The sequence below is a fragment of the Scleropages formosus genome, chromosome 22, assembly GCF_900964775.1.
Source record: "Scleropages formosus chromosome 22, fSclFor1.1, whole genome shotgun sequence".
In the NCBI taxonomy this organism is placed as follows: Eukaryota; Metazoa; Chordata; class Actinopteri; order Osteoglossiformes; family Osteoglossidae; genus Scleropages; species Scleropages formosus.
The window spans coordinates 15,159,215-15,184,028 of NC_041827.1; the positions used below are offsets into that span (position 1 = coordinate 15,159,215).

Below are 24,814 nucleotides of genomic sequence, written 5' to 3' on the forward strand. Positions count from 1 at the left end.
TCTCCCTTTTTCAACACTAATCTTTCTTTTCAAAAATTGCATAAAAAACACTTGCATTGTGAGTACTGTAGCTTGTTTCTAAAATCAGGTTATTACAGATTTTACTTTTGAAATAGGGTTAGGGTTGCACAGAGTCCAGGTCGTCAGTATAATTTCCAGAACTACTCAGTAAAGACCTTAAAAGCTGTGATTCTTACACAGTGAATCAGCAAAACGGCTCACGGTTCTAATTTTATTGCCCTTTGTGATTCTCCGTTTTCTTTTGTCCAATATGAAAACCATGTTCCTGAGTGAAAGATGTTTGGCTCTTGTGCGGTGGATTTTGTGGGAGTAATAGCTTCCTCCTCACTTTTCCAGATGAGTACAAAGCCATAATAAAATGAGGACCCCATTTTTGGCAACTGTTGGTGTAGGAAAACACACCCAGTACAATAGCCCTATGGGTGCATTTTTTATTCATTTTAGAAAGGAAAAGAGCATTTTTCAACAACTATGCATTGCTCTAGCCAAAAAGTAACATACAACTGTATTTTTAATAGGCAGCTGTTGCTCATATATGCTTAAGAAATAACGGGATTTTCTCAAAAGAGCTTGAAATTGGAGTGAGGAAGGTTAAAAATGAATAAAACATCTTATTTAAATGGGTGTTTTACTCTGCTAGTAGAGAGTTGGTGTAATGTCACTAATGGGAAGTGCATTTTTTTTTTTTTTTACCAAAGTTGTTGCCTTTTCCGCTAATATATGGATTTTTTTTTTAAAACCGGAGCAGGCTGAGACATTGCTGTGCTTTTTGACTGGCCCTGATGCAGTTCAAAAGCAGGGCTGGTTTGTTTCTTCTACCATTGAATTAATACGACAAACCCACAAAAGCTATTTGAGGTCTGGAAGCCCTGTTTTGCTGACGGCAAGCATTTTGTCGTATTTGTTTTCTTTTTGCTTTTTTGCAGAAAGCATTCTTAACAGCAATCCATTTGAAAATGTTACTCTCTCGTGGGACCTTTCCTTGTACACAGTCTGAGTATCTTATCCCACGATCACTTGCTCTTATTTCAGCTTTTTTGCGATAAACTTGAACCAAATGTTGTGTAGAAACATCAGCACAGATATGCCGAGCTGCTTCGAATTGTTATCATTATTATTGCTTTTGCAAATTTCCTAATGCCATTTTATAAGAGCATCAGCATTACAATTAGTGAATTTTGTCTGATGAATCTGTTTCTGTCTGAACTTACTACACAAACATGTGCAGACAACAGTCAGTCAACAATAAGCAAACATGTGGCAGTGTTTTGTCTAGTGCCACTAATCAAAAACATATCTATCTTTGTCGGTTTAAAAGTAGCTTCTTTAACGGGGCACTGGTTGATTGCAAACAGGTTGAGCTTTACTTTGTGCTCATCTAACTTTTATTACATGCATAAAAACCACAAATAGACCATGAAAAACCAGCCCTCTTTCTTCTTCCCAAGCACACATTTCATGCGGTAAACAACTGGTGTATTTATCTGTTAGTGTTGGAACTGTGGTAGGGCATGGAATGAGGACTTTGTATCCTCCATTTAACAATGGATCCAGCACATTAGTTCTATGATAAACACCAATTGTTTCAACTTTTTTGTTCTTCTCCTTCTGTCATTCACATTCAGTGCACTTGTTGAAACCAAAAGGATTACCTCATGGTGTTCCCAGCCACCATCATCATCCTGACAGCACTTAATGGGAACAGTGTGTTGCCTTTGGAATTGACTAGCGTCTCTACTTCTCGTCTCTCTTCTCACCAGCAAGCCAGCCACCATCCTTTCATTACCTTTAACTGACAAACCCCAGGCCTTTGGGCTTCATTGCTGCAAAGATTTCATAACAAGTAAAAGAACCGGTCAAATGAAACAAAGCTGTAATAATCGTAATGTTAATAATTTGAGGAGCGCAAACACAGAGCTGTCTTTTGTGTCAAGCCAAGTGGCTGGATTTTATGCCAGTGCACACTGGCATGGACGTGTATGCACAAGTATTTAAGGAACATAGGCACCAGGACACAATCAGTGTTCTCCATTGAACTTGCTTATTCGGGAACTAATCTGTAAAATCTGGGCTATGATACCATAAGTCTTAAAAAACATCAAATATATGAGGCTAATGTCAGTGAAATGATCAATGTAATGGTTACTATAAAAGTCACTTATGATAGCTACATAATGGAAACATCTACCAATAAATTAACACCAAGGAGTAGGGACACCCGTTGCCTTCAGAACAGCTTCAGTGCTTCTTGGAATGCAAGTCCTGAACTGTGTGTAGTGGGTTACTGCACTATTCTTGAAGAAGAAAAGCTCCAGTTACTTGAGCAATGAAATCTACATTATTCTCTGTTCTCCAGAAGTTCCCATAAACATTCACTTATGTTTACATGTGTTTGAATGTTATGTTAGATGTTTAAACTGTTTGATTTCATCCTGGGGTTAATACAACATAATATTACCATGGAACATAGGAACATCATGAGGAAACAGTGCTGGTACCATAAGATGCACCTAATCCAGGGTCTTAAATTTCTTAATCTTTATACAACTATACAAAGCAATAGTCAGACCTAATGACTCCCATGAGATGGCAGAAACCAGCATTATGGGTTGAAGACATCCTTTGGATTTCTCCAAATGTAAACCTGTTTGGATGAAGAAAATTGGATAAAAAGCGACTCATCGGACATTGTAACTTTGTCTTTTGCTTCGGGGTCTAGCCTTTCTGCTCCTTAAACCCAGTTATACTTCTTTGTGCACTGGTCTTGGATAAAAGCAGTTTCCAAATGACAGCCCTGTCATAAATTCCACCTCTTTGAAACTTACAACATACAGTTTTTCTTGAGCCTGAGTCACAGAGGTGCTGATTCAGTTCTCTGGTCATTTTTGAGGCTGCACTTTTGTGGCATTTAGCAACTATCCAGAGAAGTGTCTCCATCCCTCTCGGTGAACTTTGACTTTTGTAATATACATTTATTTAATTTCAGTATGAAGTAATTTACTGTTTCCTCTCCAGTGTTAACCATTCCTGTTAGTCTTTTTTAACACAGATATTTTAATAGGGATCTATTTTTATTGTATTACAAAATACAATAAAGCAACAGACAAGTTTTATATTACTGAAAAACTAAGAAAATTTCACAAACCCAATATAAAAATATTCATATCTGTAAATGTAGTAGCTCAACAGGACTACTACAACGCATTCTGTTTATATAAAGGCAAACATAATTTTTTAACATATTAAAACCAGTTGAAATTATATGCTGACAATAAATACAGTTTCAGTTTGACCTTTAGCTGCTATGAGAATATTTTTTCAGCTTCCAAAGAGACACAAGCATTAAGAAGTATGACATCAGTGTTGCTTGCAGGGTACTAAAGGCTGAGACTTTTCTGGGTTGTAGTTGTGCAAGTTATATCTCTCCTAGGTGCTGTGTATCACTGCACATTTTTTTTTCTGAAACTGTTTCCAATTTGCACTTGTTAACTGCAGCTTCCTGCTTTTCACTGTCAGCAAGCAGCGACACTACAACAGATCATATGAAGTATGAGACAACCGAACAAATGTAGAAAGTCTTTAATGCTGAAATGTTTTAGATCCTTCTAACAGTTTTGCAGCCTGTGCATCATCATCAGGCCAAATGCATCCGTGAATGTGCTTCCCTTGGTTTTTTTAGGGTTGGGTTTCCGGTGTTTGCCACCACTGCTTGTCACCTGGGTTGTCCAGTCCTTGCTTGGGTTCCGGTACGAGTCACTGAAAACTGTTGTTTTTGACTGCATTTCAATTTGTGTCCCCAAGTCCAAAATGCTTGTACCCCTGTAAAAAGTCTTATTTCCTTTATTATTATAAACACATACATGCATAGCTGTACTGTTTCTTATATATTCATAGAGAATAGGACAAAAGTAGGTAAAGAGAGGTTTATATGTAGTTTACACTATCAGTATCATATATACAACTTCAAATGTCTTGGACACAGTTGAAAATATGCTTAACAAATCAAACCCTATGAGTCTTTCTGACATTGAAATATATCATTGCCTAAGAGACTGACAGAGTTTGATTTATTAACAGATATGATAAGTGTATTTCTTAAGTGTATAAACAATCACTGTCTAAAAAATTTTGTGCATGTACACTGGGTGGATTGATTTATTAATTACAAAACCATTACTTCACCAGCATCAGCTATCAGGCTTTGTGCCATTAATTTGATTGCTTTGAAACATCAAAAATATATCTTGAGATATATATACATATATATATACTCATAGGAATTGTCTGTTTCACTTCTGTAAAAAGGAAATATTTTTGTAATTCTTCTAAAAATAAGATCCTATTTAGCTTTTGGAAAGCCTTTAAACATGTGACATGTTCTTGGCAAAAGCACTATGTTAATGAAGTCATAGTCAAACAATTAAATCATCTTGATAGATGTAATAAAGTCAGACCTTACAAAGTAAACCTTGATACTCAACAGCTGTAGCATATCTGAAGAAGAGACAGCTCGGGTCAGTGGCATGACCGACGCCCCAACAGCATTACGTTGCCGTGACATAACAACCTCCAAGCAATGTAACCAAGACCCAGAGAGCAGGATACTGTGGAGCTCCACTGACAGATGACTGGAAGGCAAAGGTGCTGTGCTGGTCGTGGTGGTGAGAGCGACTGCCTCTACCACTGCAATGAACCAATGGAGCCTGATAAGAGGTGGGCCTCTTCTGGGGACGGTCTGGACTAGACCCATCAGTTGGCCTCTCTCCAATGAAGAGCAGGGGTCGCTTTCTGTGATCCAGCTCCATCCTGAACAGCTCGTACTCCTTGTGCGGGAGCTTGATTCCCAGCGCGGCACACCCATGCGTGGGAGTGATGTCCTGCTCCACACCCTCCTCCCAGGCTCTGCCCAGCCCACAGGTCCCCTCCTCAGAGGAGTTCAGAACTCTGGCTGTCACCTTCTCCTGCACAGTAACCTTGGCCTGCGTGACCTTGAAGACAAAGTCGGTTCCACCGGGCACCTTGGGAGAGGAAGCTCCACGGGTGTAGCGGCCCGAGGCGTGCACCCGGAAGGTGGGCTGGTGGCACGCGGGATCTGAGTAGTGCTGGTACACTCCCTCCCATGTGTGCTGGTCCTCGTGGAAGGTGAAGTCACGTGTGAGGAAGAGTACGGCGGGCCGTACCTCGCACTGCTGGCTCACCCAGCGCCCATCCAAGGACAGTGGTGGGGTGGGGGTAGCTGGCAGCACCGGGGGGCTCTGTTCTGTGGCACGGTAAACTAAGGCACACACCAGGCACGGGTGGATATGGTGCTGTGAAGAAAGATACCCCAGAGGCAGAGGTGAGATGTAAGGCCTATTCTCCAAATCACCTCACAAAGTGCTAATCATATGTCATTAGCTGTCAGGTCAACAGTATACAAAATAGGATGAAAAGAAGCATGATTCACAGATAGTATCCTGTGAACAAACTCTTGAGTAAAAACCATTTTGCCACTGGTATGTCGGTGCGTGGAAGTGTGCTGTGTATCATCCATACCAATAACCAATCTTATAAGCATGATTGATAGCGCAGAACTTTCTTTCCTTAATACACTGTCAGTGTTGCAAGACATGATAGATGATGAGCCATGTTTTTCCACTAAATGGCTTAGGTATCCATTTTGTCAGCATTTGCACCGTCTCATTTTAAAGGTGTAAAGAGTACGGTTTTCCAGAGTATTAATGGAAAAATTAATTTCGACAGCATTCTCACAGATGACATGTTAAAAGTGTGCAGCCATAAGCCATTTTGCTGTGCAACTGATTGCTGTTAATTCAGTAGCCAGGTCATCACATCGGTTGGACACAGGGTTTCTCTGAAATTAAAAATTTTTTAAGGAACTGATGTAAGGTCGTAGTAATGCAGCATATATAATTCAACAAAAATGTTAATGGAAATCATTCAATATTTGCCTTTAAGCTAAGTCTAAAGTGAATATTTTAGGATTTTTCTTTTGGCTGAAACAGCATGAGGGAAAACCAAGAACTTTGAAATACTGTTTCCTCCAAGCCTTCTCAAGGTATTAAATTCAAAAGATCCACATGGATATCCAGACGGATCAGAGAGGTTTGTGGTGGATATGAGTTATCCGCGTAAAGCATATCGAGGCTTATTCTGGATTAACAGCACAGCACAAAATGGTTTGCCTAAACACAGAATCAAATGTTTATATATGCATTTGACAAAAAAATGTTGAGCTCTACTGTTCTGAAGTTACAACATGTTAAAGTTTTGTGGTTTGCGTAGTAGTACTTTAGAAGAATTGGACTTGACACAAGAAAATCGAGAGGCTGAAATCCTAAATTGTATTCTTCAGCATGGTATACATCTTGGCATATAAAAGCATAAATAATGTAAACTTTCAATGCCCTGTTGGGTATGAAAGTTTATGCACAGTTTGTATTTCTACTTGGCTGAGAGCCCAAAAAAGATGAAGCTCACTGTTAAACTAAATATTCATATAAACGTATTTATAAAAACATGTTAATATGGTTATGTCCATATTCAGCATAACGACATGTTTTTACACACCTCAGGATTTTCATATTTTACATTTGAATTACTGAAACTGACAGACGACTGAATTCAGGCCATCTGCTCCGAGGTTTTCGGTAACCCGAGACAGCCGGCCGGCTCACCATGGCATTCTGCAGGGGTTGCTGATATCCGCTGGGTCGATAGTGGGTGCGTTGTGTCCACTCAGTGTGGATATCACCCAGAAAGAGCTCCTGGACAAGCTGCCCGTGCGGGTGGTGTTGGGTCTCCACACGCAGCAGGTCCAGTTCCATCATGGAGAAGCCCAGCTCCCCGAGGCAGTCCGGGCCCGCTTTGGCACCGTGCAGCTCGTACAGGCGACCGGGCACCCAGCAGGCCGCGGGCCCGCAGCGACAGGCGGGCGGCAAGCGGGCGGCGAGCCGCCGTGCGGCCGAGGGACCGTGGAAAACGATGCCCACTTTTTGTAGGTGATGCTCTGCTTCAGTGCCCCCGCGCGTGATCCACGACGCCTGGCGCAGCCGCAGCTTGCCCCGGACCACCAGCGAGTAGTCCGGCTTTTGACACCCGCTGTCCGCGTAGTAGAACTGGAGGGCCTTGAACAGCCGGTTGGGGTAGAACGTGTAGGAGCGGGTCAGGAATTCCGGGCCAGGCCTAACCTCACATCTGGAAGTGAACAGCTGTATTTAGAACAACTGTCATCTCGTGTACTTACGGCATCCATACTACAGACACCCTGCATACCGTTAATTCGAGCGTATGCAACTAGAACATTTCAACGCTGGCAGACTGTGAACCGTAATGGATTATTGTAATGTGAAAATGTTTACGTAAATAAGATCAGATTTATTATTTACAATTTTTTACGTTTTTTTCCCGTTTTTTGGCTCTTAAAGTTTGCTACTGCACTTGGTCACATCTGGAAAGTGTGTTGAAAAGCGCTCGCCTGGTGGAAAGCCACGTTCCCTCCAGCCTTGGCGGGATGAGAGCTGCGATTCGACCTCCGTCCTGTAGGTGGCGGAGCTGAGTGTCGCAGTGCGGCGCCCAAATGAGCTTGGTGGTGCTGTTGGCAGGCGGCGTCAAGGGGGCTGTTGGCACCTCCCATAGTTTACGACCGGACACCAGGACGGCTGCGGAGGACAGTAGACACCCGGTATTAAACACACGCAGAGGCTCAAGAGTGTCTGGGGAAAAAAAACAGTCAACACTCATTTACAACACGGCACTTGTTTTTATTTCTCATCGTTTGCTTGTGTAATTTTGTAATTAGGACTATCATCATGTATTTCAGCAATACTAGTTCAGCTGGGATTTGGTTTCAGCGACCCCCCCCCCCCCAGAGTGACAATAGCGATACGTGTGTGAGTCTGTCCTTCATTTGCCGTACCGTGTGTTACTGTCTCTGATAGTGATACTGTTATTGCGAAGAGCGCGAGGATCCAAGGCTCGCGCTAATACGCGTGGCCCCGCTCCAGCTTCACATACCCAGGGGGATTTTGCAAACAACATTCCGCAAAAATCACACAAAACATAGTGACATTTGGGCTCTGTTTCTCACAAAGAATTTCCGAGTTAAATTTCCACGTGTGGGTTTTGACAGAAAGATTTTTTTAAAGTTATTTCTCGTCAGTTTCCAAAGATGGGGAATGGCTACTGAATCACAAAAGTGTTCCCTGAAACAGGCAATACAGCATTGTGAAAATGTAATATAAATGCAGGATCCCTTTAGATTTAAGATTTTTTGAATCATATGATCTGTGTACCACTGTCTAGTATCATCCATATGGTATTGAACAGGTAAGAGAAGGACAGTGAGTCAGAGGGGTCATCAAAATGGCTGCTTGCCAGGCTTAAAACAAGATGAAGAACATAAATCAGCAGACAGGAGGAAGAATAACACAAGAAGAACTGAAGTTCAGAAAGGCATTTCTCTGGAAAAAGTCCGTGATGTCGATCAAGCCGACTTTCACAAGAGGAGATTTTTTTTTTTTAGTTACAATAATACTCAGATACCTTCTGCTTCGTGAAACCCTGTTGGCTGCGTGTAATTATCAATCCGCTAGACCCGCTCCCCTTGGAGTCATTCATATTGGGCTATTTATGTGTGCCCACGAGTCATGTTTTGACTTGCGGACGGATGCGGTTTGTGGAAATGATTTAGTTCTGAATGAAAGAAACATTAGTCGGGGAAAATCGCTGTTTGCTTTACTTCGATATGTGTGCGATGGATGCAACACCGCAGCGAACCGCCGCGCTGAGCCCGTCCGTCCCGCACGGAAACACTCACTCCGGCTGCGGCTGCCTCTCCGGTGCGAACACCCCGCGCGTGGACGAGCGCTACCTGCACCGTAGACCCGCCCATATATGCCTGTCCATGTGGCGCACGGAAGAGCGCGAGCAATAATGAATAAAGGGATCGCGCCGGCCTGCTTTAGATTGAACCCGAATGTTCGAGCGACGAAGAGGAACTCGTCCAGAGGGACAAGCAGTGCGACCGAGCGGAAAGGCGACCCCGCCCCACTCGGCAGAATCGTTGCCCGATTTCGTCACCTGCCCTCGCGCCACCCTGCTCGCTCCCCTCGAGTCTGCGGACGCCCCCTCGTGCACGTCATTACGAAGCTGTGCGGCGCAGACGACGGTATTTATGAGCTGCGCGCAATCGATCGTGTTACGGCTCAGGGTGGTGTAACTGGTGTGTGTGAGTCACGGCATTTCCAACTGCAGTTTATGGGGCTCCATTGCGTAGGGCCCAGATTCCATCCAAAGGCCTAAGTGTTTTTACTCTAAAAGCCCATAGAATTCAATGTGGGACCTCTGTTCTCTCTTCTCTACCAGAAGGATGGTTGTAATCTGGTGAATGAAGGCATCATTTAATCCGGGTTCTGGACTGTCTGAAGAAAGGTCCGCTCCAGGGTCCTGAGAGGAGCTTTGAACCAGTGGCTTTAATCATGAGGTTTAGAGAGCACATCAGCCAGCGTGCTTCTCCTCGACCACTGTTTTTAATGTGCTAATCAATCCGAGCCCGGCGTTGTTTGTTTCTAAAACGCTGGAATTATTTCCATATGGGGGCAAGCACCGATGCTTTGAGCGACCCTCTTTTTTTTTTTTTTTTTCCGTTTCTTTATTTGCATTCGTGATTTTCTTCCACTTTAACGGCAAGCTATCCTAAAATAGAAACTCTCCTTAAATCTGAATTTGAGTTGTTTTGCAGCTGTATTACACCTTCACCTTTCTGACTTTTTTGCTGAGTCGCTGATGTAGTTGCACTAATCTGCACTGCCCTCACACTCCAGTGGCTGAACCATAAAGGAAAATACTCATCAAACCTCTAAGAAATGCTACTTATAATTTCTTAGATATCTTTCTCGACGTGGTTTTCGCCGATACGTCCTTCAGACCTCTGCCATCACTGGACTGTGTCCCTCCTGGTGGGCTTCATGGAAAAGATTATATGTGCTTGTTGTTAACATATGGTTGCATTTACAGAAAAAAGAAGCTTTCACAGAATTAAAATTACCGAGCAATTAAGGGTCCAGCTTTTTTCATCAGATAGGAACAGTACCAGCTTTAGCTCAATACGTTTACACATTCAAAAAACATTCAATTCATTGGTTAACCCCAGAACCTGTCTTACATGACAGGTGATATTACATTTATTTGTTTAGTAGGTGCTTTTCTCTGGGGGGTCGCGGGGAACCGGAGCCTACGACTTCCAATGAACTCTATGTAGTGTTATCAGCCCACATACCTTATTCACCAAGGTGACTTACACTGCTAGATACACTACTTACACTGGGTCACTCATCCATACTTCAGTGAAACACACTCTCTCTGTATCACTCACACACTATGGGTGAACATGAACAGCATGTCGTTGGACTGTGGGAGGAAACCAGAGAACCCAAAGGAAACCCATGCAGACACTGGCAGAATGTGCAAACTCCAATTAGTTTGTGACTATTATTTGCTTATGATCTAATGCTGCCTTTCATTATTCTCTAAAAGTGCCAGTGCTTTAACAGACTTTATGTTATTATAGTGCTGGGGCACAGTGTATGACTATGGAACATTATGATGTCCCACCAAAGCAGCCAGAGAGGTTCATCAGAAGGTTCCCAGGAGCAGCAGGCCACAGGGCGACCACCAGATGGTGCTACAGCAAAGCATGTGTCCAGTGTGCGGCGTGTCAGTGTAACAGTGTTGTCAGGAGAGGAATCTGGTTTCGAGCCAAAGCAATCTGTCAGTCTGGATAGCTCATCACAAGACTTTTCCATGGACAAGCAGCACTTAATGGTTTGTTGAAGAAATGCTTATGTAAAAAAAAAAAAATTAATGCATAAATATAATTCATCGCAGACTGCTGGAGGTCATTTTTAGTCTGCATGTTTGACTAAAGTTTGACAGCTTTGTCTGCTTTTGATCCCGTCCCAGTGGGACAGATCAGGTATTTCTCATGACACCTATCAGTTTAGAGGTAGTATGTGCAGACTTTCTGCAGCGAAAGACCAGTTTCAGTCATGCTCATCAGTGTTTTCCATATTCACTAAGTTGGATGGTATTGTCTAAATGATGGGGGTGTAGAGCATGGATTTCCCATCCCCCCCACCTAAAAGGGCCCAAATCCTCACGGGCCCTGGGTGTCCGTTCTTTGCTCAAAACCACAAGCTTCAGTGACACAACGGGGCTTCTCACTGGCAGAATGACTATAGAGTCGTTCCACTGCCTTGCATTTGTAGGGCCTCTGAAAGATCTGACCCTTTCACTACTCCTTCTGTCAAGAATAGGCCATGTTTATGGCTCATTTGTTTTGGATGGATGGAAGATTCTTCTTTTTCTTCTTTTCCTTTTAATGTTTGCATTTGCATTACGACACTCAGCGTGACAAAAAAAAGCCTTATTCATGTTGACCATTGAACCCGCAGTCCTGGCTGCCAAGACGGGGGCTGCAAGACAGTTTTGAATGATGTACAACGGGAGCTCATGGGTTCCACCTTTTGAATTCCTTCTAATAGCAGCTGCTCATGAAGATTCTCGGGGATCGGATAAATCTCACCAACGTAGTGCTGTCAAGCACAGACTTCACCTTTCAAAACATTGTCCACACGCTTGGCAACAAGATTAGTAACAAAGTAAGCATGATGTCAAGTTTATATTTTTTCTGTAACTCCTTTTTCACCTCTTGCAGTTCTCTACCTTCCTTATGCAATAGACTCTTACAACAAGTTTTGCAGCTGTAACAATATTGATGGATAAAGCCTTGCATGTTTCATATCTACTTCTTACCATATCTCAGCAACTGGATGAACCATTGTCTTGTTTTTTGTCAAAGGTGAATGTGCTTTAATCTAGTGATTTGTTTAGAAAATTAAAAATCTGTTTGGCTTTCCAGGTGTCTTGGCTACGCTCAGCGTATATTAAATTTTAAAAACACCTCTGTCAGTTGATATATAATTAAATTATTACTGATAACATATACATTTCTTGAAATATATCATTATTAAATCTGTGTTACATATGGGGGGTGCAGTGGGTTTGGCCAGGTCCTGATCTCTGGTGGGTCTGGGGTTCGAGTCCCGCTTGGGGTGCCTTGTGATGGACTGGCGTCCCGTCCTGGGTGTGTCCCCCTCCCCCTCCAGCCTTGCGCCCCGCGTTGCCAGGTTAGGCTTCGGCTTGCCGCAACCCCGCTTTGGGACAAGCGGCTTCAGTCAGTGTGTGTGTGTTTGTTAAATATGTTATACTTCAGTGATAAACTGAATTTTGTGCCTCATGAGCAACATGTTATACTGTTTGCCAATTTTTATGGAACTGCTCTCTCTGAGCAGCTGCTGAAATGAAGCCAAAGGGATGGTGACAAGAACTGGTGAGCTCAGTCTGCTGTTCTATTGTGGTGTTGAATGGGAAAAATGAAGACAGTGCAGCACGTGTTTTGTTGGGGCAGCTATAATATATCTGTAGTATAGGAACTAACATTTCTTGTACATTATGAACCTCTTTCCAGATGAAACCGATTACAGGGAATTAGATAGTAAAAGCACAAATCATAAGTGGGCGATAACACAGCCTGACTGCATTGTTTTCTAGTTTGCACATATGGGAAAGCAGGACGTCTGAGTTTGGCATAAGAACATTTTTGGAACGTTTGCATCAAGATCTCCTGCTGTGCCCCTGTATTTTATACAGCTGTACTGGTCCAGCCAGTATAAATTCGTTTTAACTGTCATATAACCTTAATGGCATAAGGGATTGATTTCAATTATGATTTATATTTTATAATTGGATCCCAGGTTCAGCTGAATCCAATTTGGAAGAGTTGCTTGCGGAAATTTTTTGTTGTGTTATTAAAGTTTGCTGTTAATGGGCACTGTCATTGGGGGCAGAAGTTAAAAGTTTAGCGTTGGCAAGTAATCGTTTAAATTATAACCTGTTGATTCGGTGTGTCCCCTCCCCCTCCGGCCTTACGCCCTGTGTTACCGGGTAGGCTCCGGTTCCCCGTGACCCTGGATGGGACAAGCGGTTCTGAAAATGTGTGTGTGTGTGTGAAATGTGATTCAGCGCAGTGCTAGGAGCAACAGGAGGTCGACTGAGATTTTGACTGTTTCTCGCACTGCATCCAAAGAAAATTTTTCAGTAACTCTTAGCTTGTGTTGAGCGGTCCTTCACTGACTTCAGATGATCTTGCCTATATATGCCGATGAAATTCATACGTTGGGTCAGAGAGGCTCAGACCCTGGAAAGAGCTGACACCGGTGCGAAGGCAGTGTGTGAAAAGGCGAGGCTGAGATTAAACTGATCCCTTAGTGAAGAATGTAGTAAAGATAAGCGGAACAGTGTGCTGTTTGCAACTCACTTGTGTCCCGGTATCTCTGCAGTGATTTATTTTGGAGACCCTCCCTCGCGGTCAGCGCTATTGATAAAGCTGTTTGCTATGTCTCTCTTAGAGCGCAGGAGACTGAGGCATACTGGAAAGTGCAGTGCAGCGGCAGGATCGGAGACAAGGGTTCGACAAGGGGCAAGACGACCAACAAGACTTGCCTTGTTACACAACCATGTCAGCCGAACAAGTTCAGAGACAAATTCCTGGGCAGCATTTTGTGTAACTCTAGAACACATGTTGGTATCTTCTTTGATACAGAACAGGGGGACTGGGTAAAAGGATGAGAAACAGAAGGCAGGAATAACAGGGATGAAGTAATTGCTCTTTGTGGGATGAACGGTATGGCGGAACGGGAATCCTTGACTGCGCCCCTCTGCCATACTTGACTTGAGTCAAAGAAAAGAGAAAGGACGTTCTGTTAGCCAAAATAGCCGAGAGTATTACAGCGATTAGAGCTGGACAGTTGCCTCGCACTGGCTCCCGCCGTCATTTTAACTGGCACTGACAGGAAAAATGCTTGGCTTCCAAGGCTGGCGATGGAAAATAAACGCTATCTGAAGTTGGGGTCAGTAATGGTGGCGTCCTGTTATTGCAGCCATTACTGTAATCAGGACATTAGTCTCAGGGCCGTGCTTCTGTGCTTGGATGAAGCCGGTTTTCAAAGGGCCCAGCTTTCTCCAGCCCCAACTTTCAAAAACAAAGGAAAGAAATTCCAAATAAACCTATTAATAAACCCATTTTCCACCACTGCAATTTCAGCTGAGCCCACCAAGAGAGACCTTTTTAGCCGATATGTTCTTTGTCTTATGTTCTGTCTACTTCAATGTGTCACGTCCATCGGTGCCACAAGACATGAGTCGCCTTCATTACGTGCAGTTCGTTTCATGGTTCTGGTTTTGGGTTCCACAGAAGGGCTGTGTTCCATTAGCCAGAAAATAAATCAAGGAGTTAGAAGTATCAGCCCTCTTTTTTTTTTTTTTTTTGTGCAGGTTTTGGGTGTTTTGTGACTGGCCATTTAAAATATTAAGGTCTATTTGTTGAAAAGTTGAGTATTGAAGTGCAAAGCAGGAGTACAGCTTCAAGTGACACTTTACTGATATAATAGCTCGGAATGTGTTTAAAATTAAATATACAACAGAGGCGCAATGGAGCAGTCCGTTACTCATAGGAGACCTGCTCTTCTGTGCAGAAACATCACTAACGCTGACCTTTGCAGTCTTGTATTCTGTCACAAATAACTATTTCACTGCATGTTCATATACAGGTTTTACACATTTACAGTGAACCTGGTGTCACTTCCATTTAACAGCAATGAAAAAGTGGGACTGTGAAAACACAGAATTAATGATAATTGATCAATGCTTGTCTGCAGCCTTTGCATTTATTCATTGTATTCACATAATAGAAAACCCCGAACAGCAGCTAATACACAAGTTGTGCTCCAGCCCGAGTCACTAGAAGTAGCTAGTTTAAAAAAAAAATTAATTGAGCAGGATTTTGAGGATTGCAGGATACAAGAGGAGAGTAATTTGTGTGTGTGTGTGTGTGTGTGTGTGTGTGTCATGAGCAAAGTCAGCAGTTCAGTCAATGCCCAGCTAATAAGAAGGCATTTCATTTTATCTGATGTCAGAATAATATAACTCATCTTCAAAGCAAACATATTTCCTATCCGAACATGAGGGAGATCACAACACGCAAAGCTAAGCACACGTTTACTCTCATCAGATCATTGTACTTTTTGGTTAGCAATTGAATTCTCAACCACAATATTTTTTCGCACAATGCGGATATACTTAGACAATAACTACTTTATAAAAACTGTTATTCATTTTCTTCGTGGACAAAAGCTTTAGGAAAATTCTGACGTTTGACACTGAAAATGGGGAGAAATAAAAATAAAATAAGTAGAGAAAAGAAGAGCGATATTACTCACCCCCCAAGAGCCAGAGAGTCCCGAATGCCCTCAACAGGTGATTGAGGCTGTTCTTTAACATGATTATACAGAGACTCTCACACACACGCACTGCACAACTACACAGTTCTTCAGCTGTCAGGGTAGAGATTGTCTTCAGCAACCTTCTTCCACCAAACACATTGCTCTCAGAGAAATACACCTATAATCCTGGATTATCCTTTAAATGAGTCCTTTTCAGGCTCTTGCTATTCTCTGATTGCGGCGCCTTTCTCTGTAAGATCAGTGTTTTTCTCCTTTTTCAGCAGGCAGCGTTCAGCCTTCTGATTCTGGTTGTTCTTGTTCCCAGTAGAAGTGAGTGAAAGTGGAGGTTGGAGCATTCGGTCGGTCTGTCTCTCCCACCCTCCCTCCCTCCCTCCTTCCCTCCGTCTCTCCTTCTCTCCGTCTCTCCTCCGGGCTGCGGTGAAGCTCGCTGTGCTTTTGTGCTCGCAGTCTCTGCATGACTGCTGGTTTCAAGAGGAGGGGGGCGCAGGATGAGAAAGTGAGAGAGAGGGAGGGACGGCAGCGCGGGAGGAGAGAGGGTCCCTCGGATATTCCCAGACTCCACGCTGTCCACTCCACGGTGAGGTCTGGAGCAAGGTGTATGGTACAAAAATGTTAGAGAGAAAAATTACACCCAAGCAACTCTGGGTGGGTGGGGGGGCAAGAGACACGTTTAATAACTGTTAACATCGTGAATGGCACAGGAGCATTTAAACATCTTAAAATTCTGTGGGAAATCGCAGTGAGTTCAAACTAGACAGATTTGTAATCTGGCTGATTACAATTATAATTAAGGGCCAGAAATGATAGTGTTTGTCAAAAAGGATATTGAAAATGCTCTTTTGCATTAATATTTATTTAGCTGACACTTTTCTCCAAAGCAACTTACAATGGTCAGCTAATTACAATTATTTACCCATTTATACAGCTGGGTAACTTTTACTGGAGTAATTGAGGGTAAGTACCTCGCTCAGTGGAGCTACAGCAGGAGGTGGCATTCCAACCAGTGATCTCCAAATCCAAAGGCAGCAGCTCCATCCACTATGCCGCCTGGTGCCCCAGTTGGTATTATTTTGGTGCCATGTGAATGCGTTCCAAGCATTGTGCGCCAGTGGATGTGTCAGGTGGGCTGCAGACCGCAGAGGAGCCTCTTCCAGCAGATGCTGAAGGAAGGTGAAGAGGAGCGATCCTTCACCCTTGCATTGTACGGCTATTCCGACCATCAGCTTTCAATCAGACTCTCAAAAATGTGTGCGCAGGTAACCGCCCCGCACTTTGGCAAGGCGTACTCTTAAAGTCTGAGCTGGCAGAAATTTCACGGCGCACCACGAAACTGGCGAACCGGCCTTATTTCGATGGCACTCTTACGCTTGAGCACGTAAGCGGAATTTTCCTAGACAGTATAATTTGAAACTCCGCAATCTTACATTTTACTTAGTTTCAGCCAGTGCCCCTAGCCCTGCACACACACACACACACACACACACACACACACACACACAGACACATACTTTTCGTAAGGAAAGAAAGCCGCTCGGAAAAAAGCGCAGTTCGAACGTAAAGACAAACAGATGGCTCGCTTGCGCTTCGTGCGCCTTTCTGTTCCGAGCGAGATTTACAGGCCCACGCTGCAGCCCGGCTTCCCTACGTGCGGTACTGTCTGTCTGTGCGAACACTTCTCCAGTGACCATCTTGTTAAGCTCATGAATGGAGCTCCGCAGAACCAGGATGGGCTCCGTTTTCAAGTAAATGTGCTGACAGCGCCCCCCGTTGGGACCGGTGGGTCTCTGCACCCTGTCTCTCGCTCCTCCTCCCAGCTGTGGTTCTGGTGCCTCTTCTCTTCACCTCTCCTCTCCTCTGCGCACCCAGTCCCTAGAATGCCCTCATATCTGACACAGGCACTCTCGAAGACCACAGCACATTTTAAAAGCCTTTACCTTGCCCGGCATGTGCCCATTTTTTGGCAAATCCCAGCCTTCCGCCTCTCTGGTCCAATCAGATTTGATTGAAGGTGCGGAGAGTTTAGGTGCCAAAATATTTTCTGTGGCCCATTTGATCTTCTACCTGCTGGAGAGCGAGGAGAACGGTGCCCAGTGGAACTGCTCGTGATATTTTATTTTTAAAGAAGGGGGGATGTGGCCGCACGGAAGCCGGTCCGTGGCCCGACTCCAAGCTGTGGGAGATCCGGTTGAAGCCAGCCTGCACCGCGCCGTGGGGGGTGCGTTAACTGTGAACAAAGGCACATGCCCGGCGCTCAGATAAGCCTTCTGCTCTAATCATCACACATTCACATCCCAGCGCTCTATCTGGCATCTGTGCAGTTCTAAATTCAAACAGCGATACGAGACGCAGGAATTCCCTTTGATCCTCCCCGCCATCCATGGTCAGATCGTTGACTTCTATCGATGAACCAGAGCGCTGTACCTGGCTGGTGTTCAGAACACCCACTTCTTGATGGAAATTTCAGGCTGTCGACTTTTTAACTCTCTCAGTCACGTGCGGATATATTCCCCCCTAGTTTAATACTGTGCTTTAATGTCTTTCTCAGTCAAAAATTCAGGGTGTTTTCTTTTGTACTTTTCAAAGAGTTTGTCTTTTTTCCTCGGACGTCTTCCGAACGGAAAGTGTGCGGAAACGGCACTCATCGCACGACAAACCCAGAAATCAATGATTGCCACGCAACAGCATAGTCTACAAGTGAGGTCTATGTACAAAGTGGCCCTCGGAACTGCTGAATCCCAGTCAACATTCGAGAAGGGTCTCGAAACACTTCTCTTTCAGACCCAATTCTCACTCGCCTCGTAATCGCGCCGTAAAATTGCACCACATTATCTGCCAAAATAAACAACTTTTCATTCCTTGTCAATTCCGTAATACACATCTGGACTAATTGACTATACTTTGAGAATCATGTCCTGCATCTATATCTCTTCGCATGCTGGTGAAAGGCATTGTCGTTTACTCACAGATGTACGCCTCTGGAGGAAAGAGTCTGCTGAATGAATAAAAGTAAATGTGAAGTGCGCAGTATCTGTTACGTTTATACATAAAGACTCGATGCTATGTGAAGACTGCATATAACGTCAGATTTCTCCGCAATGGCTTCTTTTGAACTTTTCTGCAGCAAAGCCCATACTGAAAAGATCAGCCCCCCCATGAAACGTGCTGCTCTTTTTCGCTTCAAGTCCATCTGGTTGATAACACGCCGATGCGCTCCTACAGCTGCGCCGCTCAGTCATGTCCCTCTCGCGATGCTGAGGGCCTGGACCCACAGCCCATCCTCAGGGAAATGGCACCTTCTGCATTACCTCTTCCTCTGGCCTCATCTTCCTCAGATAGTCCATCTGCCGGTGTTCTCTCTGGGGCCATATTACGTTTCCCCCATTCCACCAGCTCTTGAGTTTGGGGGGGGGTGACTTGCAACTGTCTTTTTATTTATGCTTTTGCCCTGATTGTGTTTACTTTATCCCCAGCTATGGTTGACATTTTCCATCTTCCTGTTTGCATTATTCTCTCTTTTGTTTAACCTACTTTATACCTAAATGGGAACTTAAAATTTCAATGTCACTTTTTTTGGACGATTTTGGCCTACTGTCAGAGCTTCCCGTTCAACTGCCTTTCGTAGCGTGCATCTCATGCGCAGCCGCTCGCGTAGTTCGGCGTCTTTCGGTGTCTTCTGCACTATTTCTCAGCCGCTGTCGTGTTTGCGAATACTTGTTGCCCCTAATCCTAATGAGTCTCAGTGACCCTAATGAGTTTTTCTTGCCGATTAGCAACGTCTTTGCCGAAAGGGTATTGTGAAGTGTATAATTTGTTTGCCCATTGCTATTTTTACTCGCTCACGCTAATGCCTGCACGCTCGCGCCATAGTGATGATGTTGTGCCCCACTCTGCTCCGCCGCAGCACTCGTGTCGTTGTTTTACTGCAGCCTGTGACCCGGATGGCCGAGTAATGAGGTGAACGTGAGGTTAATGCGGATAAACAAGGGTTCGTTTTCTTCGGCACACATCCCAGCGCTCCATTTACAGGTGCAAAAATCACCAAATAACTAAATGCAAAGTTGAATTCCACCGATGAGCAGAAATAGTCAGCAGCACGCTTCTTCCTCTTGCTCTCCCTCCTCTACTTCTGCCTCTGAGTTGCAGCACCTTTGAACAGTAGGCTCCATCCTCAACCATTTACATTACATTTATTTGTTTCGCTCATACTTTTCTACAGAGCAATTTACAGTGTAAAGCTACTTACAGCTATTTACCCATATGTACAGTTGGTTTTTTTTTCCACTGGGGCAATTGTCTTGCTCAAGGGTGGGTGGGATTCACATCAGCAACCTTTTGATCTAAAGAAAACAACCCTAACCCTCATCTCACACTCACACTCACACTCACACCTTCTGATACCGCTTGTCCCATGCGGGGTCGCAGGGAGCCGGAGCCTAACCCGGCAACACAGGGCGTAAGGCTGGAGGGGGAGGGGACACACCCAGGAGGGGACACCAGTCAGTGGCAAGGCACCCCCAGTGGGACTCGAACCTCAGACCCGCCGGAGAGCAGTACCCGGTCAAACCCAAGGCACCACCATGTCCCCTACTACATCATCAGCTGCCCCCTATTCAATAGTTAATATTACCAACTATCCACCTTACATTTAACGTTCAACAAAAAAAACAGTTCTTACAAATACAGTATTTCATACATTGTTCAACTTAATACACATCGTGGTTGCGGGGAGCCGGAGCCCAACCCGGCAACGCAGGGCGCAAGGCCGGAGGAGACACACCCAGGATGGGACGCCAGTCCGTCGCAAGGCACCCCAAGCGGGACTTGAACCCCAGACCAACCGGAGAGCAGGACGAGGTCCGCGCCACCGCCCCCCCCCAACTTAATTCAGGTGACATAAAACAATGTATCTGCTTCTGCTTTCCATTTCACACAAAGTGAAGCATATGCTTGTTTGTCACTGTAAAAAACACACCTCTAAACATATTGACAGTCAGTATAATGTACATATTCTGTAAATATTTTCCCTAATATTCTCTTTACTTTTACTTATTCTTATTAAGAAATAACCATTTATATATGTGTGGAGCAACTGTTCCATCACACAGCCTAACAGGCTCGCAGCCCTGCTGCAACTTCACATGTAACACACATGGCCCTCAGCCTCCCTTCCCCCTTGTCCAGGCCATTTGGAAGTCACAGTAAGATTCAGGCATCCTTGTTTGTTCTTAATAACCTCATCTGTCTGCCACACTCAGCTCTGTCATACTTCCACAAATACTGTACACCGGAATTATGATCTAACTGCAAATAACTTTCTGGACAATCCTTGCTAAACATCTCAGACTGATGCTCTGGAGATGCCCGTATGGTGTTCCCCTCATATTGCTGTCTCAGATCACTATGTAATGTGGATTATCGAGCAGATGTACGGATCCATTTGGCAAATATCGTCCAAGTATCTAGTACTTCGGTCTGGTTCTTCAATGAAGCAGTCTGGTTTGCTGACCTGTTGTCAGGAGACCTCGGTCGTTAGCTTTGCTTACTCCTAGCAAGCTTCTGACAAAATCAAAAACATCACAGGATACAGTATTTTTTTTTTTAAAATGTTCTTGACGGAGTGCACATATACAAATACACACACAGTGGGGTCCAAAAGTCTGAGACCACTGGTAAAAATGCTTCTATTTTGCATTATTTTACAGAATTTCTCATAACATGTCATATTGTCAGCACAACAATTTGAGTGAAAAGCAGCCTTTGAAAAAAATTAAAAGAATTTCCGAATTTTTTTAGTATTTGCTATGTGCCCCTTTTGCTTTAATGACAGCGTGCACTCGAGCTGGCATGGACTCCACATGTTTGTGCAAAAGCTGATGGTCCACGTTATCCCAGCACGATTTGAGAATGTTCCAAAGAGCGTCTTGGGATGTTCTTGAGTGCTTGGCTTTCTCGGTCTTCAAGTGCCCCTGTAGATGTTCAGTGGAGTCGGGGTCAAGTGGCTCTGGTGGAAAGTCCGTGACAGTCGGTACCTCTTGATCTTCTGCGGTCTTGAAGCAGTTCCTGCAAAGCGTGGAGGTATGTTTGGGTTCATGATCCTGCTGCACTGTGAATCCTTCTTCAAAGATCCGAACCAGAGGGTATAGCATGTCTCTGAGGAACGGAGTGGTACTTTTCCTTTGTCAGTGTGTAGTCGATTTCATTCTCTCTCTCTCTCTATATATAGATATCTTTTTTGTATTTATCATTATTTATATAAATATACATACTGTAAATTGGAAATTGTCAGTTTCCTAAAGAAGCTTAGAAGGCAAACGTTTCTATAACATTTGTTTTTCAAGACAGAAATGATAAAAATTACACCTAAACTGACCAAATTGAATGGCACAGGTCTGTACCTGTAATTCTGAAGCTTTTTACAACTCTTAATACTAAAGTACACCCTGATGTGCTAATTACAGACTGAATATGTATAAAAGAGGAGTGCCAACCACCAGTTGCTATATGATGTGGGCTCCCCTGTGTGAGAGCACCCCTGATGGGCATATATCTGGCTGTGAACCCCACCGTGAAGGGACTAGGGGTTATGGCTATCTAGGGTGTGTTTGTTTTTGACATTTGCTGCCATCTCGAGCCTGTTCTTGCGCGCAGCAGAACTGGCCGTTGGTTCCTCAGTCTGTGAAACTCGATCCCGAAGAATCCACCGCCGGAGAAAGAGAGAGGCCCTCACAGCACACTGCTGTCATGCGCCATTTGTGCCAATATTGAACACCTTCTACATCACTTCACTAAGACCTTGAATCGTACGTCTGGGCCTCCCAAAGTTGAATACTTTGCTTGATGTTCAAAAGACAAACAAGGTCAGACGGGGAGATCTTCTAGCCCATTTTTTTCCCATATGGTTTTTAACTTCAAATAATGAGGATGTTTTCTCAGCAGAGTGTCAAAATGTTAAGGCACGGACCAAAACTACAGACTGGCAACTATTTCCATCAATTGTTTGTACTGGCAACTTGGTGTGTGAGGTGTGAAAGTCTAGAAAGAAAGCCAAAATAGACTGCTGAGGACTTCTGCATTCTGTTATCGAATGCAGTACCTTTTCTGTTTTTTTTTTTTTCTGAATCTGTGCCTTTAAAGTGTAGCAGAAAAACTGCTTGAAAGAGGTCTGGGGACTTTTTTGAATTCTTGTCGGGATTCCCAAAGGCCTTGTGTTCCAACGGTCAAGATTAAAGAGGCCACAGGAAGCAAGGAGAGAGCTGCTCTCGCACTCAGATTAAAATGCTGGAGGTATCGCACTCAGAGGTTGTGCGGCGGCGCTGAGGCTCCTTAACGTGCCATGCTTTTCGGCGCCCTCCGCCATTGATTTCCTTCTTCCCAAGGCCAAGCGAGAATCTAAGAAGACACGGATCGCTTTCCCGAAATAATTAAGGCCTGCCGGTTGTTCCAAACGTTGTTCCAAAGTTCCACGCATTGCTAACTGATTACCTGCTTGCACTGGGATTTGATTTATTGCAGCCTTTGACACGGAACGCACACCAGGGTTTATGACAAGCGGAAGTACAGTGTCAGGCCCAGGGCGATTTTGGCTGCCTAGGTGGGTATAGACCAGCAGAATCTTTCTTTCCTGGCACCTTGGAAGAATAGAAGGTTTCTGCTTGGTTTAAATCATCATCACCTTCATTTTGTTCCAAAAAGCAGACGCCAGTTCGGGCTGAGGTCCTAGTAAAGACATATTCAATGGCAGCTGTACCGGAGAAGGAGCGAAGGGGAGCCCGTGATAAGCAATACGAGTGCCGAAGCACAACGGGTCAATTGAGGCATGCGGTTAAAGCGCCTTATCACTCTCCCTTCATACCCATGGACAGGTGCCGGCCAGTTTTGATTTTGTCAGCTGGGGAAGGAAGGAGACCTTCGGAGAAGATCAAAGGAGGTCACGCTACGTCTCTCCCAACCCCAACCTGCTCTGCGTTCTCCCTCCACTGATCTAGAACTGATATATTTTCTTTTCAGCTTTTACTCCTCAAAGGCGGAAATCGTATCAGATTACCAACACATGGAATGAGGGCTGCCTTATGTTGTATAAGGCTGGGATACCAAAATGCCTCCGAGGTATGCTTCTCCTTGTTCTGCAGGCTTCTTCAGCTTAAACTCATAGCCTTTTGCTTGAAAGCCACAGCAAAAATAATAACAAATGGAAAGGGCCACTTGTCTTCCAAAGCCGCCTGAAATGTGTTTATTGCAGTCGAGATTTCTTTTGAAGGTCCTTGAGATGTATAGAGGCGATGATCTGGTTCTAAAGTCCTTTCCTCAGACCCGTTCACTTAAAATTAGCTGCCTAAGTAGGGAGGAAGTACTGATGGAATTCCTTAAATTCTCTGTGGTCCCCAGATTTCACCTGTGACATATCAGGACCATTCTTCTCAGATTGCAAACCTTTGGTCGTTTCCATTTTATCAGCACAGTCCCTATGTCTCCAACACATAGCAGCTTAAACAGAAAGTGGTTGTCTTTGTGAAGCTTCATTTGCAAAACCCAACAACTTCATCGCCCTGTTGAGCTAAGAACTAAATTACAGTTGCTGCAAATAATTCATTGATCTCACTTTGCGAATGAGTAACCTGTTGTTTAATGGGGATGTTTGGCCTTCATTGTCAACACATCATTAATTTGCTGCCCTACACTGCTGCTTTTCTTTAAGCCTTTTATTACCCGTCTCTGAAACTTGACTGAGCCACACAGCTACAGTGTGTTATTTGCCTTAGTCCACTAATGTCTCCTTCTCAGTCCCCTTTGCTTGTCCAGCCTCTTGCTCCCAGTATTTTTTGTAGGAGGCTTTTCTGCATTTTTCTGCATTACATTTTGTACAGTTACAAGAATCCATTTTCAAATACATCAAGTTCTTTACTGCACTTGACATACATCTGTATCTTCTGTGGTCTCCTTCAGGCATCTTACAGGATTTACAGTAATATACTTTAATAACACCCACAGGACACTGCAGGGAACGTTCCAGTATTATTTATAGCCGAGTTTTGCCCTGGAGAGTCCAGGGATTGATATGGGAGGGAGAAAGCATTAAGGAATTACATTTCAGTCACACTTACTGAATGGACTCCCTTGTTGCTTTTGTGCATGCATTTTGCAGCATGATTACTAATTACAGCTCTGTACAGATTATGTTTACTGTGGAAAAAAGGGGATTGTGCTGATTTTTGCCTACGGTCAGAAGAATCATGTAGAAAAGTTACAGAGATCAGTTATGGAAGCGAATATATTGTCAACACATTTTTTTTCAGTGGAAAGTCTGTACTGCTTTTGAAATAGAGGATCTCCGTGTCCTTCCCCAGGCTCCTTCGCTGTACCTTTGATGGACTGTATGTAGTGGATAGACGCTGTCCATTGCTTCCAAAATGAAGATAAAATGAGAAGACCGT

The 24,814-nt window shown here is 44.0% G+C and overlaps 1 protein-coding gene across 1 annotated transcript; it reads right to left on the reverse strand.

The window, feature by feature from the left end:
- Positions 1-4,536: 4,536 nt before the first annotated feature.
- On the reverse strand, positions 4,537-15,722 carry apcdd1l (adenomatosis polyposis coli down-regulated 1-like). The gene is made up of 4 exons (XM_018742274.2): positions 15,360-15,722; positions 7,499-7,682; positions 6,699-7,218; positions 4,537-5,330 (listed from the first exon to the last, which is right to left on the reverse strand). The coding sequence occupies exons 1-4, from the start codon at positions 15,418-15,420 to the stop codon at positions 4,566-4,568; spliced, it is 1,530 nt and encodes a 509-aa protein (XP_018597790.2). The 5' UTR covers positions 15,421-15,722; the 3' UTR covers positions 4,537-4,565.
- Between the last annotated feature and the right edge of the window lie 9,092 nt (positions 15,723-24,814).